Raw genomic sequence first — 16,956 nt, 5'->3', positions numbered from 1 at the left:
TTTCAGAACTGGATTCAAAGGTCTGTGCTGTGAATTACTTAACACATTATGAGTTTATTTCCAATGATTTTTGTATGATGTGTTTTAATTGGAACATTTTTGTGAGTATTAAATTGCTGTGAAACTGGGAGGCTCTGACATGTTTGTTGAATGAGTATAATGAATATCTTAATTGCTTTGAAATCTTTCAGCTGTGACTTTATAGTACTGCAGAATGAATCCATAGACTTATAAATCTGTAACTCTTCACTGATTTAAAATGTTGGCTGAGTGATCAGATGGATCAAGGCTGAGAGTATGACCCTGAAATATCAGAGTCTGTCTTCCAGCCGTTTATTTCCAATTGTAGATATTTCTGTGCTGTCTGCAGTGAAGAGTACACCTTTCCTTTTAAGAGCTGTTATACGCTTTAAATGGCTCCCCCTAACCTGGCCTGTAACTAACAATTAGCGTCATAATATCGACTTACGGTGGTTCATGAGAACACATCACATACGATGATGACTGTCTCCCATGTGCCACTTTCAAAATATTTAGACCATAGCCTTGAGGTTTTGTGTAGTGGGGCTAACAATTAGCGTCATAATATCGACTTACGGTGGTTCATGAGAACACATCACATATGATGATGACTGTCTCCCATGTGCCACTTCCAAAATATTTAGACCATAGCCTTGAGGTTTTGTGTAGTGGGGCTAACAATTAGCGTCATAATATCGACTTACGGTGGTTCATGAGAACACATCACATATGATGATGACTGTCTCCCATGTGCCACTTCCAAAATATTTAGACCATAGCCTTGAGGTTTTGTGTAGTGGGGCTGCTAATCAGAAATAATTGCAACAAAACAAAGAATTATGTTTTTCATTTTTTATGTAATATTTTAACTGTCCCTCATTTCCTTTCATTAGATGATCAATTTAGGTCTGTTACTTCATCCTGGCTCTTATTTCCGAGACCTTTGGAACATTTTGGATTTCATTGTCGTTAGTGGTGCTCTTGTGGCTTTTGCTTTTACGTAAGTAACAGCCAAACTGTTCCGGTTTTGACTTTTGTCTGTGTCTTAGCCTCTGTAAACTGCACGTTAATTGTAAACATTGTTTGTATCTCACATTCTGTTCAGTTGAAGGATTCAAGTGTATTTTTTTATGTTGGGCTATTGTTGAATCTGTTTCAACAATCCTTTAATGTAGAGTATGCTGGATCATGATAAATTGCTGCATAAAAAAAACTTCTCTCCATCCAGATTATTTTACCAATGAACTTAAAAAATTAAACTTAAAAATTAAGTCCTTTTCTTACTAATCTCATAAGGGTGAAAACTCTGTATTTGAAATTCCAAGTTGAATGCAAATTCAAAGCCCAGAATTAAAAGATTAATGTTTCTAACAAAGCATTACCCAGTCACCATGAATAAACTACAGAACTAATTCGTTAAGAACTAAAGAAAATATAATTGAGTTTTGTTTTTGTTGTTGTTGCTGTTGTCTTGTAATTGTCCTGTTTCCTTTCTTCCTTGGTTACGGGTATCTGAACAGGAGTTTCCTCGGGTAAGGATTTCATTGCAATCTTAAAACAAAATCTTTAAGCTTGTTTGAGGAAGTCAGTACATCATGTATGTTATATACAATACTACATGTGTGATGTCTGAATCAGTGCATGTCTGATTAACCCTTAAAATAATGTCCGACATTCTTGCAATTCTAACAAGAAAGCCTACATGTACTAACAAGTTCTGGAATGATTTGGAAATGATTTGTGATAAATTCAGTGATGTTGCAGAGATAACAGTTCTTGCAGAGTGCCTTGTGAAGTTAGATTTGTTATTCCATACCCAATGCATTTCCTCCCTCTCTTTCCTTAATTACATTAAATAAAGCAATTTAACTTTAAAAGTCACTCATAGAAATTTGAAAGAAACTACTAACTTTCCTGAAAATAATCGTTAAGATTTGAAGAACTATATATTTGTATGCATTTTTAATTTAGATTTTCATTTCAAATAGAACAGTAAATTCTGACTTGCGTTTATTGACTTTTATTAATACATAAAGCTATCCTTATTTCATAGCTGCAAGAGGCATTTCAATAAGGTGGAAGTGCTTATCTTGTTGGGACTATTTTTGTTATAGAACTATTTCAGCTCAGGTTACATGCTTCCATTTTGAAAATGGAATCTATTATCCGGAAGTTAAGGAATTCATTGTGTAATACATTTGTGCGGAATTTTGAGTTATTCTGACTACTGGTAACTTGTCCTCCAAAAATATTCCGCCTGTTTCTTTTAGATTTGATATATTTCTACCAGGGAACAGCATTAATGACAATAGTTAATTGATAGAAAGCAGAACCCAAATAATTAAGACATTAATTGCTTAACATTAATTGGTATTGGTAGTGACTGTCAGGAGTTATTGTGTTCCTCTGATATGATTATGTTAGTGACTGCTTTTTAGTCAACAAGACAAACATTGGAAATCAGAAATAAAAATAGAAAGTTCTGCTAATACAATGTAGATCAGGCAGTATTAAATTCTTAAAGTGATCGTTCATGCAGGATCCATTATGAAAGAGCCCACCCAAAATATAAGCCCATCTTCTGAGATGCATTGCCTGGATAAATGCAGCTCCAACAACACTCAAGAAGCTTAACACCATCCAGGACAAAAAGCCCACTTGAGTGGCGTCATATTCACAAGCATCCACTTCCTCTACCACCGATGTTCAGTAGCAGCAGTGTGTTCTATTACAAGATGCACTACAGAAATTCACCAAAGATCATTAGGTAGCATCTTCCAAACCCATTATCACTTCTACCTCGAAGGACAAGGACCACAGATACATGGGCATACAAATTCCCCTCCAAGCCACTCACCATTCTGACTTGGAAATATATCACCGTTCCTTTGCTGTTGTTTAGTCAAAATCCTGGAATTCCTTCCCCAAGGGCTCAACCTACAGCAGTTCAAGAAGGCAGCTCACCACCATCTTTTCCAGAGCAGCGAGATACAGACGATAAATGTCCCATAAGTGAATAAAAAACAAATGCTGGCTAAGCTGCTGCATAGTCCCAACAATTTCTGTTGGGTCACTGTTTTGATCAAAATATATCCATGTTTTGAATGAGGTGTGAAGATTTATTTCAACTATACAGGAGTGAAATACAGTTGAAAAATATAGTGCTTGGAAGGTCAAGTTTATGTGGAAGCTACTGCTGTGTTCGTCTGGAGTAATGGCTGGACTGGATGTGCAATTCTGCATTAGACCTTCTCGATTTTGCTGTCGGTTTTAGAGCAAGGAGGGATTTTGTACACTTTTGCACGGTATGTGCACTGATGTACACATTTCTACTTGTCTCCGTCGACTAGAAACATTTCAGACGTAACCTTTTGTCCACTCACCTGTTAAAACGCAAATTACAACCGTGTGGCTGTTAATCACCAGAGATTAAAAACTCCATTTGACAGAATTCAGGTGTATACTTTTTTTGGTCAGAATTTTCTTTGAGCTCATGCATCAGAAAATTCCAACACAATGATTAGTTGCTCCCCATACAAACTTAATTGACACAAAACCATCACCTATTCCTTGGTTCCACTTAGTCTCAAGCATCCTTGTCAGACTCAATTAGATGATAACAGGAGCTTCTAAATTATGGGAGATTGCATGCGTAATATGCAGAAAAATGGAAAAGCCATTTAAATGAGCCAAACTTCTATTTGTAAGAATAGCGGAATGCAACATCATCCTGTAGTCCATAAGTTAATGGAATGATAATTAGATTCATTTACATGGAAAATGAACGGATTAGATGCTGTAGTAGACAGGACGGGTTTTGACCAGTTCAGTTGGGATGTTTCTTTCCTTAGAACTGACTAGTTATTTTAAAATATTTAGAAAAGATAAAAATAATTTTGGTTCATGTACAAGAATTTTATTGATAGGCTAATGATGACCAATGCAGAAATGTGTTCAAATGCATCACATTGGTAAAATAAGGATATCCAGGAGAAATAAGCCTCATTTGGCCTTTTCAGTTAGTTGCTTCTACCCAATGGTGGTTGTGTGTGAATGGAATAAGATTAGTGGAATTTCTTAGCAAGAGGCTTTTAGACATTGAGCTTTTACAGCTTTTACTACTGAAGAGAATAGAAGCCAGGAGGAAAACAAGAAGGTCAGTCCAATGTTTATGAAAATAAAAAAGAAAATCAGAGGAGAGTGGGGGGGAAGAGCAGGAACAAGCTGAGAAAAATTACAAGCGGAAAGAATTAAGGCACTGGTAAAGTATGCAAAGGGAAAATATGAGGGATCTATAGAGGAAAGTTTAAGGAGCAAAATAACAGAGTCTTTAAGTACACCTGGAGCAAAAGAAGGGAACATTGGCTTATTTAACAAGAGCTGTGGGGGTGTAAATGAGAAAAAAATAACTTCGATTTTATTCTTATTGCTGAAGTGGGGATTTAGGGGAGTGAGATGTGGCTGTGTTAAAAGGGAACTTTCAGAGAAAGCAAAAACCACAAAACCTTAGTGTCACAAGGGAAGGCAAACTAGAAATCAAAATGCTGAATGTGAACAGCACTCAAGATTTGGACAATCTCATCCTGTAGGTAGACATAGAGATAGAATTATTTGAAGTAGATGCAGTCCACTTCAATATCTCCCGATGTGTATTTGAGCATTGTTCCAATGGATTACGTAATAGCAAATGAGATGTCTTCTTAGAAAGAGACAAGATTTGAACAACATGATTTAAAGGTTGAACTGTCATGAATAAGTTTCAAACTTTGAAGGATTGGTGAAGGAAGTATTCCTTCACCAATCTATTTGAGATGAGTAGGGCCAATTTAGAGGTGGCAGGGATATTCGCTCAGATTTCAGTTTTGATGCTGTCCACTATAACGACTTAAGCAGATGTGTCCCCATGGTTAAGATAACAAGATATTAGGTTCAATTGAAGCATGTTAGTAGGATGAAGAACAAAGAGTTTTGTCACGCGTGTTTTACTGGAATCACATAGTTTCCAATGTTCATTATAAATTTTGTCAATAACTTAGAGAAAAGAGTATTGCTCAAGGATAGATGGCATTACAAATGGGCAAGTGATCAATGCTGCGTACTTTGTCATAGAATCTGGGGAGGCAATTGAATAGTGAGAGGTGAAAGATGAAACAATCATGCTATAAAAGATCTGACAAACGTGAATTATATTAAAAGGTGCTCATGATATCAGAGGAAAGAAGTATCTGATTGTTTTGGCAGATGATCTTTAAAACTGTTGGTTTACTACTTGTTTTAATAAAACAAGTAAAATGTTGGAATGTATGGGTATAGGGGTGTAACTGAGTCAAAGGAAGTGATTTGGAAGCTGTGTGAGGCATTGCCAAAGCTGTTCAGAGTCTCATGCTCAAACTAGAATTGTTGCAGGGTCCAGAAGGGATTGATTCCTGACCTTAGTAGTCTGAACTCTGAAAAACATAAGACCGCCAAAGGAGAAAGATAACTACATCTGTGTGTGTGTGTGTAGGACTCATACACGCACCCTCTCATAGACTTACACCCCTTCACATGCATAATCACACACATACATACTCTCTCTCACAGACACTCATGACCCTCCCCACCACACACCCCCACATGCATACATACACATATACGTTTGTGGGGTGAATTTGTACTTGCAGAAATATATTCTACTTTGCTCAAAAACTGCATGAATCCACGTAATATTCTGTAAATCTGTTTTTTAGATTAGAATCAGTCTGACCATTGTTGCACAGACAGTCTCACACAGGGTAGCTCACACCTTCAATGCATTATCTGGGTCGACGTGACACCAATTGTTAAAGTTCACTGAAGAATGTAACTTTTAAAAACGTTTTGCACTTTACATATGAAAGAACTAAAACCAACATGGTCATTCTAAAAGATGAGAGACTTAACAAACAATCCAGATCTTTTTCAATACATAATTTCAGTTATATCACACTGTAAGCTTTTGCTATAAATTTTGTGTCTTACAATCTTATACTCCACAACCACCTGATGAAGGAGCAGCGCTCCGAAAGCTAATGCTTCCAAATAAACCTGTTGGACCATAACCTGGTGCTGTGTGATTTTTAATTTTGTACACCCAAATTCAACCTCCAAATCACATTCATCAATTGAGTGAGTAGTGGCAGATGGAGCTTAATTCAGATAAATGCAAGGTATTGCAACTTGGTAAAATAAACGAGTGCAAGACTTGCTTAGACCTTTGAGTATAAGAGTTGGGACATCACACTGAGGTTTTACAGGATGTTGGTGAGGCCTCTTCTACAGTAATAAGAGCAGTTCTGGTTACCCTGTATTACGAAGAATATTATTAAGTTAGAGAGAACTCAGAAAAGATTTGCCAGGATGTTGTTGGGAACAGACGGTTTGAGTTATAAGGATAGACTTGGATATTTTTCACTGTAGCGTAGGAGGGTGACCTTCTAGAGGTTAATAAAATCATGAAGGATATAGATAATGTGAATGGCAGGTGTCTTTTCCCCAGGGTGGGGGATTTCAAGTCGAGGGAGCTTATTTTTAAGATGAGAGGAGAAAGATTTCAAAAAGACATGAGATACAATTTTCTTACACAAAGAATGGTTTGCATGTGGAATGAACTTCCAGAGAAAGTGGTAGATGCAGGTACAGTTACAATGTTTAAAAGACATTTGGATAAGTACATGAATAAGAAATATTTGGAAGGATATGGGCCAAGCGCAGGCAGATAGGACTAGTTTTTTGGGATTATGATCAGCACTGAAGGGGCTGTTTCCTGTTTACTCTATAACTAGCTTCATAAAGAAAATTGTTAAATAAAGATCCAGTGACTTAACCTTGGAGGTTTAAAAAGCTTATTCACCAGCTCCCATTGTTTAGGCAATTTACGATTCATTTTGATATCTACTACTAATGTTTAGGAGCTAGAAAAAGAATTTAAGAATCCTTTTTCCTTCATTTTGAATTATTGAACTTAGAACACAGCATTGTCATTTGAAATATGTCAAAAGTGTGTACAGTTGAACAGGGAGTGAATTTTAAAGATGAGGCTATTAAATGCCTAGTTTACCACCTAGTTGATATTAATGCTGGCTATTCTTTTGGCTGAAAAAGCTGAATGTTAATGAATCTTTAGTTCAAGCCTACACTCCAATCAGGAGCTCAACCCTTCAGTATTTAAGTCTCAATAAATGCTTCAAGTGTGTTTTATTCTGGAATACAAGACTCATTGAAGTAGCTTCTGACTTTTCACACCTCTCCAGGCATAACACAGGCTGACATTTTGCTATTCTTTGGACCTCTTTCTATAATTATCTTCACCTCTGACCCTCTTTCACATCCTTTATAAACCTCCTCAAACTATTTCTATTTGACCTAACCCTTGGGCATTTCTCCTAATCTCTTTATTCTTGGCTCTAATGATGGATTTTATTACACCCATCTGTGAAGCACCCTGAGCCACATTTTCAACTAAAAGGGCCATATAAAAATCACATTGGTCTGGTGATTATAACTATTCCCACACTGACTAAAGTCTCCCGGAAGGTCCTGCCATCTCAATCCTCGCCTGAGGCATGGTGACCCTGGGATTAAACTCACCACGTTTCATCCCACTCTAATGAGAGAGCAGCCCTGTGGTCCTCTGGGACTGTGATGATTTTATCTTTACTTTTACTTTGCATCTGTTTTTTCTAAAGCAAGTAAGCCATCTGTCTTATCTCCACTGTTCACTGACTTAAAAAAATATTTTTATATTAAAGACAGTTAAAATAGGAGCGAACTTAAATGTGTAATCCAAACTGACAAAGCAATGCTGTACTCAAGAAACACTGACTTGTTTGGGGTGTTATCTTTTGAAAGAGATGTTAACCCAGGTGCCATCTTCCCTCGTAAATAGGCATTGAATGGTCTATGATACTATTTTAAGAGATCATCATTATTGGAGATCCCTTACAGATGAGGAAGAATCTCATCCACTCTCAGGATGAGTCTGTAGGTGTCTGGACAGACTGATATGGCTACACAGTGGTCATGGGAAGGGATGGATGGAGTGTTGGCATGCCAGTGCGTTCCTTTCACTGTTTCTGTCTGGCTTCTGCTTTTTCTCGGTGGTGAGTTTCAAGGTGTTCAAACCCTTCCCGGATGCTCCTCCTCCACTTTGGACAGTCTTAGGCTAGTGATTCCCAGGTCTCAGTGGGAATGCTGCACTTCCCCAGTAAGGTCTTGAGGGTATTTCTGAAGCACCCCCTCTGATGCCTGCCTGCTGTCTCGGAGCTGGGAATAGAGCACCTGCTTGGGGAGTTTCATGTTGGTCATGTGGACAATGTACCCAACCTATCGCAGCCAATCAAGGGAGGTGGGATGAGGGGGTCAGTGTCTTGATGCTGGGGATGTTGGCCTATTCACGGATGCTGGTGTTGGTGCATCTTTTTTCCCCAACAGATTTGCAGGATTATGCACGGGTAATGTTGGTGGTACTGCTCCAGCGCCTTGAGGTATCTGCTATAGACAGACCACGTCTCAGAACCAGGAGGGCAGGAACCACCACAGCTCTGTATACCCTGATCTGGGTGTCAGATCTGATGTGGTTGTTTTTTCATATCCCTTTCCTCAGGCAGCTGAAAGCTGTACTAACACACTGGAGGCAGTGCTGGATCTCTTCATCAAGAGCTGCTTTGGCCCACAGGACACTCCTGGGGTATTGGAAGTGGTCAGCATTCTCTAAGGCCTCCCCGTGGACCTTGATGATTAGGGGTTCACTCCACAAGGCCAGGCCTGGTTGGTGGAGGAGCTTCGTCTTGCAGATGTTCAGGGTGTGACCAGAGCCCTTATATTACTCTGTATAGGTGCTGACAAGGCCAGGAGAACGTCCTCTGAGATTGAACATACACAAGCACCACCCGTGTACTGCAGCTCGATGGCACCGGTTTGGGTGACTTTGGTTTTTGCTTGAAGGCGGCGGAGGTTGAATAATTTCCCACTGCTTTTGTAAGTTAGCTCCTCTCCAACGGGGAGTTTGTCAGCAGTGGGGTAAAGTATTGCAGTGAGGTAGGTCGAAACAGTGTTGGGGCAATGATGCAGCCCTGCTTGACACTGGTCTGAATGGAGAATGGATCGATGGTGGAGTCATTTGTCACCATCACGACTTCCATGTCATTGTGGAGCAGGCTAAGGATGGTGACAAACTTCAGGGTGTAACCAAAACAGAGAAGGCTGCTCCATTATAGAGCATCAATATTTTAAGAGGAGCAAGAGTTTGGCCAACGTCTAAAACAGACAACATTGTAATTTATTTAATTGCTTGTAGTAACTGGCTTAGGACAAATTGATTTTCTGTTTCCAACATTATAACAGTGCATTTTACTGAGCTGGTGAAAGGTACTATATTAATGCAAGTGTTCCTTTCCTTAAACTGCATGAGAAAACATGTTAATCATTTTGTATACAACCCAAACATGTCTGCTGACCACATTCCATCACACTGTTTTAAGAAAAACATGGATCCTTAACACCTGGTTGGAAGAAGCAAAAGGTCTCAGGCGTTTGAAGAACAGTACCTAAAGGCCATAAGATCTTAATGCATAGGAGCTGAAATTAGGCCATTCAGTCCATCGAGTCTGCTCCACCATTCAAACATGGCTGATACGTTCCTCAACTTCATTTTCCCGCTTTCTCCCCATAACCGCTGATCCTCTTGATACTCAAAAACCTATCCATCTCAGTCTTAAATATACTCAATGACCTGGCCTCTACAGCCTTCTGTGGCAATGAATTCCATAGTTTCACTACTCTCTGGTTGAAGAAGTTTCTCCTTATCTCTGTTCTAAAAGATTTTCCCTTTACTCTCAGGCCGTGCTCTCAGGTCCTAGTCTCTCCTACCAATGAAAACATCTTCCCAACATCCACTCTGTCCAGGCCATTCAGGGTTCTGTATGTTTCAATTAGATCCTCCCTCATCCTTCTAAACAATATCAACTATAGATCCATAGTGCTCAAATATTCGACACATGTTAAGCTTTTCATTCCTGGACTCATTCTCATGACAGTGATACCTTTGACAATGCAGTACTCCCTCAGTGCAACATTGAACAATCAGTCTGATTCAGGGATTAAGATAACCTCCTGGGGATAATCAACTGAAGGGAATCATCAGCTTGGATTTAATCACATTATCACCATGCAGTGCCAATAGGTAGAAAGCGCACATGTAGAAAATTGAGTGGAATGAGCAATGGGCTGAACTCTGAGATCCTGCATGTTAGAATAACCTGTTGAGACTCAACTATGAAGAATGGTTACTTGAGCAAGATGTTGAAGAATGTATATGTGGAAAAGCATGCAACAAGACTTCCAGTAGATTTGAGAAGCAAAATCAATTTCACAGTTTACTTACATACCTTCTTAATAATAACAGTTATTTAAAGCTCAGTTTAGTACTGGTTATATTTCCTCCAACTTGTCTGTAAATATCAGAAAAATAGGGTTAATAAACCATATGCCTATTAAAAGTCTATATATAAAATCAAACATTATTATTTACAAGATCAGCCTGCAAATGAATATTTAGGAGGATGAGGGTCGAGAGTGTGGTGCTGGAAAAACACAGCAGATGAGGCAGCATCTGAGGAGTAGGAGAATCGATGTTTCGTGCATAAGTCCTTCATCAGGAATCCTGATTCCTGATGAAGGACTTATGCCCAAACCGTCAATTTGCCTGCTCCTTGAATGCTTCCTGACCTGCTGTGCTTTTCCAGCACCACACTCTCGACTTTGTTATCCAGCATCTGCAGTCCTCACTTTCTCCAATATAGGAGAATGGCCAAATTACATGGAAAAATCATTTTAACTTTCCAAATAAGTTAAAATGTAATGACATTTACAAATAGTATCTTGTTATGTAAATAAACATCATCCATGAAATCATGTAATATAAGTAAATATATAAAAGTGATGATTAAGCTCAAGCAATCAGAATCTACTGTAAAGCAACTCTGAGCATTATACACTAATTATAATCATTCTCATTAGAAGCATGCTAACTTTTATTGCAACATTAGTTTGAATACTATTTGTTCTTTTGTAATCAGGCAAATTTTTATTGCCCACAAATGTGAAAAAGTGTCTTGAATTTAAATGACTACAGCAAAACTGAAGAGATGATTATTTTCAATGAATTCTTAGAAGATATTTTCAGAAGATTACAAATCTTTCCATTGTTTTCAATCTGAACAGTTTTCTCATTTCAACTTCGTGCATTTATCTTTTTACACAGTTAAACATCTGTGCAATTCCGCATGTTACTGTTTGTGGCTATAAACATTGAGTCAATAGCAATTAGTGCCCAGTGTTGACAGCTTCACCTGTATCTTCATGCATTAACATAGCAACTAGGTGCAGCGTCCAGTAACAGGGAGCTGGATTAATATGATCAGGCTGTTCAAGCAGCCAATCATAGTTAAAGATTTTCACAGCCAGTCAACCAGGAATGAAAAAACAGTAAGATGAAAACATTCCTAAAATGTTTTACATCATATCAATTAAAGATTGGGACTTAAAGATTGAAATCTTAAAAAAACTTCTGTAAGAAAGCCAATTTAAAGAATAGTTCAGAAAGAATCAATGATTAGTCATACAACAGCACTCCAAAAACTCAAAATTATTTGATAGGGACAGTTCTGATGTTTGTTTTGTTTTATCAATCACATCATTATTAAAAATCTTGTTATAATTTAGTAAGAAAGTGGGTTTTGTAACAGCCATTGAAAAGACATTTTCTTATTATTTTTGTTTTCAAACTTTCACTTTTTAAAGGGATGCAAACATTGCTTCGTTTGGATATCTAAGGAGATACAGCAGGAAAGTTTAAATTCTTGCTGACTTCAAAAGTTGCCTATTTGCCAGTTCGCAGTGTTGGTGTGCAGCCTGTTATACAACACTGGAGTGCAGTGTTAGAGTTGTCTTATTAGTTTGATACCCTGATGTTGGAAGCAGGGTGAGTCACCATCCCATAACTTGAGATTCAAACTGGATCCTGAGTCAGGCAGTTTTGTACTGGGTCTTGGGTCTAGGAAGGTCTTGTGTCTGTAAATGCCTTGGACCTAGCTGATGGTTCAGGTTCAGGGATCCTTAGGGGTTATAGGAAAATTGACCCAGTAGCAGTAGACTGGCTATAGCAAGTAAATGCAACTATAGTCTCACGCATTTGTAAAGGACTGACTTTTGTTTTGCTAACACCATCTATCCACATGTTCTCCACCCCCACCTCATCCCCATTCATATGGCCTTGGGAACTGCAGCCCTCATGTCAAATGTCCCTTTATTTTTTTCTCAGATTCTGTCACTCTAGATCAGAGTGATAGTGGCAATGATGCTGAAAGGTCACTGTCAATGCCCTGTTGCCTCCTCCTACAAGGGCTGAGTTCCTCAGTTTGAAATTTGAAAGGAGTGCAGTTGGGTCTCACCAGAGTGGACAGGAGGACAGGCCAGGCAGGAACCTCATGTGGGAGGCTATGAAAATGACTCCTGTCAGAGGGAAACCATCCTGGATTTAATGAGTGACAAAGGGAATGGGGGAAATCTACTAACGAAAGGAAGGCAATAAGGCTTACTTAATGAGCCAGTTAAAATCAATTATCCCTGAGCCCACTGGGATATAAGAGTGGCCCACATATTATATGAGACTGGTAAAGGTCTCTCTCCTCTCCAGCAAGCCATGTTGTATTTGCCAGCAGTTCATATGGACAGTGGAGAAGAGACCTCATTCACAGGTTGAATGAGGTATCTAATTAAGTGTCCTAGCGTTAGAAAACCCACTCCTGCTCTTGCATCAAAAACCTAGTGATAACCCCTCCCTACGACAACCCCCAACTCTGTGAAGGCCCCCATGTGTTACCAACAGTGCCTATCACTTCAGACTTCTGATTGGCTGGCAGCTCCTGGACAGGAACTGATCCGATGGGAGACCCAATACTGTCCAGCTAAGTGGCTGCTGACCTCATATCTGCATTGAGTCACCTGGAGAAAAGCACTCAGGATTCTCAACAGCTTGTGTCAACAAGTGCACCCCTCCCCCCACCCCCGCAAATGTGCACACAAGCAGGTCAAGAATTCATAATCGCATTGATTAGTTTAATAGACAGTTACGGTCAGGGTTTTACAATTGATAAACAATAGGATATGACCAAGACCATAAAACCAGAAGTAAACCATTCTGCCCATGAGTCTGCTCCACTATTCAATGAGATCATGGCTGACCTGATAATCCTCAAGGAGAAAGTGAGAGCTGTGGATGCTAGAGGGTTAAGGTTGATAAAACGTGGTGCTGGATCAAGCACAGCAGTTCAGGCAGCATCTGAGGACTGAAGAAGGGTTATTCCTGAAACGTCGACTCTCTTGCTCCTCAGCTGCAATCTGACCTGCTGTGTTTTTTTCAGCACTAGGCTTTATCAACTCTGACAATCCTCAATTCCACTTTACTGCCTTTTCACCATCACCCTTGATTCCTTTACTGGTTAATAATCTGTCTACCTCAGTCTTGAATATGCTTAATGACCCAGCCTCAACAGTCCTCTGTGGTAAACAATTATATAGATTCAACTATCCTCTGACAGAAGAAAATCCTACTCATCTCTGTTTAAATGTGTGGCCTCTAATTCTGAGATTATCTCTTCTGGTCCCAGAGTCTCCCACAAAGGGAAACAATATCTTCACATCTATCCCACCAAGTCCCCTAAGTTTCAAAGAGGTTGCTTCTTGTTCTTCTAAATACTAATAAGTACAGATCTAATCCAATCTAATCAACCTCTCCTCATAACACAGTGTCTCTCAACCTAGTGAACCTAGTGAATCTAGAGCATCAACCTAGTGAACCTTCTCTAGGCTGCCTCCAATGACAGTGTATCTTTCCTTAGATAATAAAACTGTTCTAGCTGTGATCTGACTAATGTATAGTATAGTTTTATTAAGATGTCCCTACTTTTATACTCCATTCCCTTGAAAAAAAAACAATGTTTAATTTGCTTACCCTGTTTTCTGCTGAAATTGGATGATAACTTTTTTATGATTCATGGATGAATACTCCCAAGTCTCTCTTCTGCAGCTTTCTGCAGTCCTTCTCCATTTAAATAATAGTCAGCTCCTCTATACATCTGCCAAAATGCATATCTCACATTTTCCAATGTTATGTTTCATCTGCTAAATTTTAACCCACTTGCTTAACCTGCCGACATCTTTCTGCAGATTCTTTGTGTCTTCTCAACATGACTTGCTTTCCCATATATTTTTGAGTCATATAATCTGTCACATTGGTGAATTATTATCACATTGATGCAAATGGTATTTATATGTGTCCAAAAGTTATTTGCCACTGCATTGGAAATAGATGTTCCTCTCCATTAATGCATGCAGTGAGAATCATAGAATCATAGTAGTTCAATGTTTGGCTTCTGGCCTGGGACTTGAAATGGGTTGAGTTAGAAACCAACGAGGGTTGAGAGCAAAAATTGCAAATCAGGCCATTTCTGCTAACTGTGGAACATCTGCAGAAATAAGCTTCCCTAAAACAGGTCGAATTTCTTCAACATTGTGCATGTCAGTATTCTTTTTGTGACCTCCACTGCAGAATGTTTGAGTCTGTCAAAAAATTGACCATGTAATCAAGATGCTGCAACCATCAGAGGACACAGCCGATAGTTGTTGGCCACCTCTGAGATGCATAATTGTGGATTCAAGTCTTACTCTAAAAATATAAACTAAAACAAAATCCATATTTTCATTCTGTGGGGTCTTGCTGCATTGTTGAAACTGCCATCTTTCAGTATATTAAACTGAGGCTCTGTCTGCTCTCTTAGGGGTTGTAATAAGTTGCATGGCACCGTTTTGAAGATGTTCCAGGGAGTTAACCCCAGTGACTTGACTATACATAACAAAAGTAGATGAGCTGGCCATTTTTTCTAATTGTGTATCCAAACTGATTGCCATGTTTCGTACTGCAGCTATTCCACATTTAAAAGCAGCCTTCCTTTTCTGGGCTTCTAAAAGACACTATAAATCCAAATCTTTTTCATCTCTGTAATAAAGCAGCTGAACAGTTTGGATCAGTTCGGTATCTATTACCTGACTTCAGGTATCAAACCAATTTAATTAATGAAATTGTGTTTAGTTTCAGCTTTAGAAGGTCTGAAGTTCAGATTTCAGCACAAACCGAATAATGAAATTGAAATAGAAAGTGTGAGAGACACTCAGCAGGTCTAGCAGCATCTGTGGAGAGAGAAACAGAGTTGGAGTCTCAAATCCAATCTGATTCTTCTTCTGAACTGAAGAGAGGTGAAAATGTGATGGTTGTTGAGGTTGGGGCATGTGAAACAAAGTGGCTGATTGGAGGGTAAGGGAAATTCGGGAGCAAATTTGTCATAGAACAAAAAGCAAAGAAAGTGGTCATTATTGAAGAGAAGTGACAAAGTATTGGTGCAGAGTAAGTGGTAACAGCAGAATATAAGTTAACTCTGAAGACAAAATACAGATAACAATGGAGTAAAGAAATATCAAAATGGATAGAGTTTGTGGTTTGAATTTATTGAACTTGTTGTGAAGTCCAGGAGACTGTAAAACACTTTGGCTGGAAAATGCCAGTGGAAAATGAGGTGCTGTTTCTCTAGTTTGTGTTCATTACAACACTGTGGCAAGCCTAGTACAGAAATATGAGCATGAAATCAAAATGGTGGAGTGAAATAGCAAGTGATTGGATCCATGTTTGGTTTCCCTAGTGCAGTTGAGACTGCATTTTATAAAGCAATCCACGAGATTGAAAGGAGTATAAGTCATTGTGCACCTGGAACGAGTATTGGGCCTTGGACAGTGAGAAGGGAAGATGTAAAAATGCAACTATTACACTTTAAGCAATGTAGTGGGCAGCTTCTATGAGAAAAGGCTTTTGGGGGTGATAAAGGAATGAACCTTTTGGAATGCTGATAGGTGGACAAAATATGTTTGGTGGTGGCATTACGCTAAAGGAGGCAACTCCAAATTTACATCACTTAGCCATTTCAGTGTACAACCTTGCGTTTGTGCTCACATTTTCTGTACTAGGTCTGATGCACTATTCCAGTGAAAACCAAAACAAATTCAGGAACAAATCTCATGTTTTCAATGAAGTATTTTATAGCCTTCTGGACTCACGTAGTCTTCTGGATTCAACACAAAGTTCAACAACTTCAGTTCATTATTTCTGTCCTCCATTTTAATTCTGCTCCTCCCCTGCCCCCGCCCCACGTGAGAGCTGACCTTTAATCTACTATTAACACACACTCAGGACCATGGTTTCGCTACAGCCATCTATTTGTCATCTAATCTTTACTTGACCTTCAATCTTGTTTCATTTACTCCTCTTCTGACCAACCCACTCTTCAACTGCCATAAAACTCATCACATTGACAGCTCTCTTCAGTTCTGTTAAAGAGCCATATCGGACTTGAAACCTTAACTGTTTTCTTTCCCAAAATGCTGCCAAGTCTGTTGAAGTTTTCCATTATTTTCTGTATTTGTACCAGATTTCCAGGATCCACAGTATTTTGCTTTTATTTGAATAAAGAAGTTGGTAAGCAAGTAAGTGAAGCTAGTTATGGTTGTGGAACAGTTGCACCCTTAGAGTTGAAGATGGGTAATTATCACTGTCATTTTGACTTTTGTCTCCTGGATTGAATAAACAGGTCACAACAAAGAGGTCAGTTAATCTTGTCCTACTATAGTGCAAGGTACAAGATTTCAATCAGTCATTATGAAAAACACCTTTAATCTACCATCTACCATTGCCTGGCAGTTAATTTTTCAATCAAGTCATGTCTTTGAAACTGCTACTACTGCTACAATTCACACTTGGTCACTTGGTTTGATGGCATGGAGACTTGTGTTGGAACACACAGTTTAGTA

The 16,956-nt window shown here is 38.8% G+C and overlaps 1 protein-coding gene across 10 annotated transcripts in view; it reads left to right on the top strand.

Annotated features, from left to right (window-relative positions):
* The window catches only part of LOC122564768 (probable voltage-dependent N-type calcium channel subunit alpha-1B), a 594,873-nt gene that overhangs the window by 465,138 nt on the left and 112,779 nt on the right, over positions 1 to 16,956 (top strand). For 7 of the 10 annotated variants that reach the window (XM_043719974.1, XM_043719966.1, XM_043719967.1 and 4 more), the window contains 2 exons: positions 915 to 1,021; positions 1,542 to 1,553. In XM_043719974.1, coding sequence (XP_043575909.1) covers positions 915 to 1,021; positions 1,542 to 1,553 — 119 coding nt within the window. The remainder of the gene's footprint in view (positions 1 to 914; positions 1,022 to 1,541; positions 1,554 to 16,956) is intronic. The other 3 variants (XM_043719969.1, XM_043719970.1, XM_043719968.1) reach the window with 1 other exon arrangement.

The sequence above is a fragment of the Chiloscyllium plagiosum genome, chromosome 30 (assembly GCF_004010195.1).
Source record: "Chiloscyllium plagiosum isolate BGI_BamShark_2017 chromosome 30, ASM401019v2, whole genome shotgun sequence".
In the NCBI taxonomy this organism is placed as follows: Eukaryota; Metazoa; Chordata; class Chondrichthyes; order Orectolobiformes; family Hemiscylliidae; genus Chiloscyllium; species Chiloscyllium plagiosum.
This window is presented reverse-complemented; position numbering and strand designations above follow the sequence as displayed.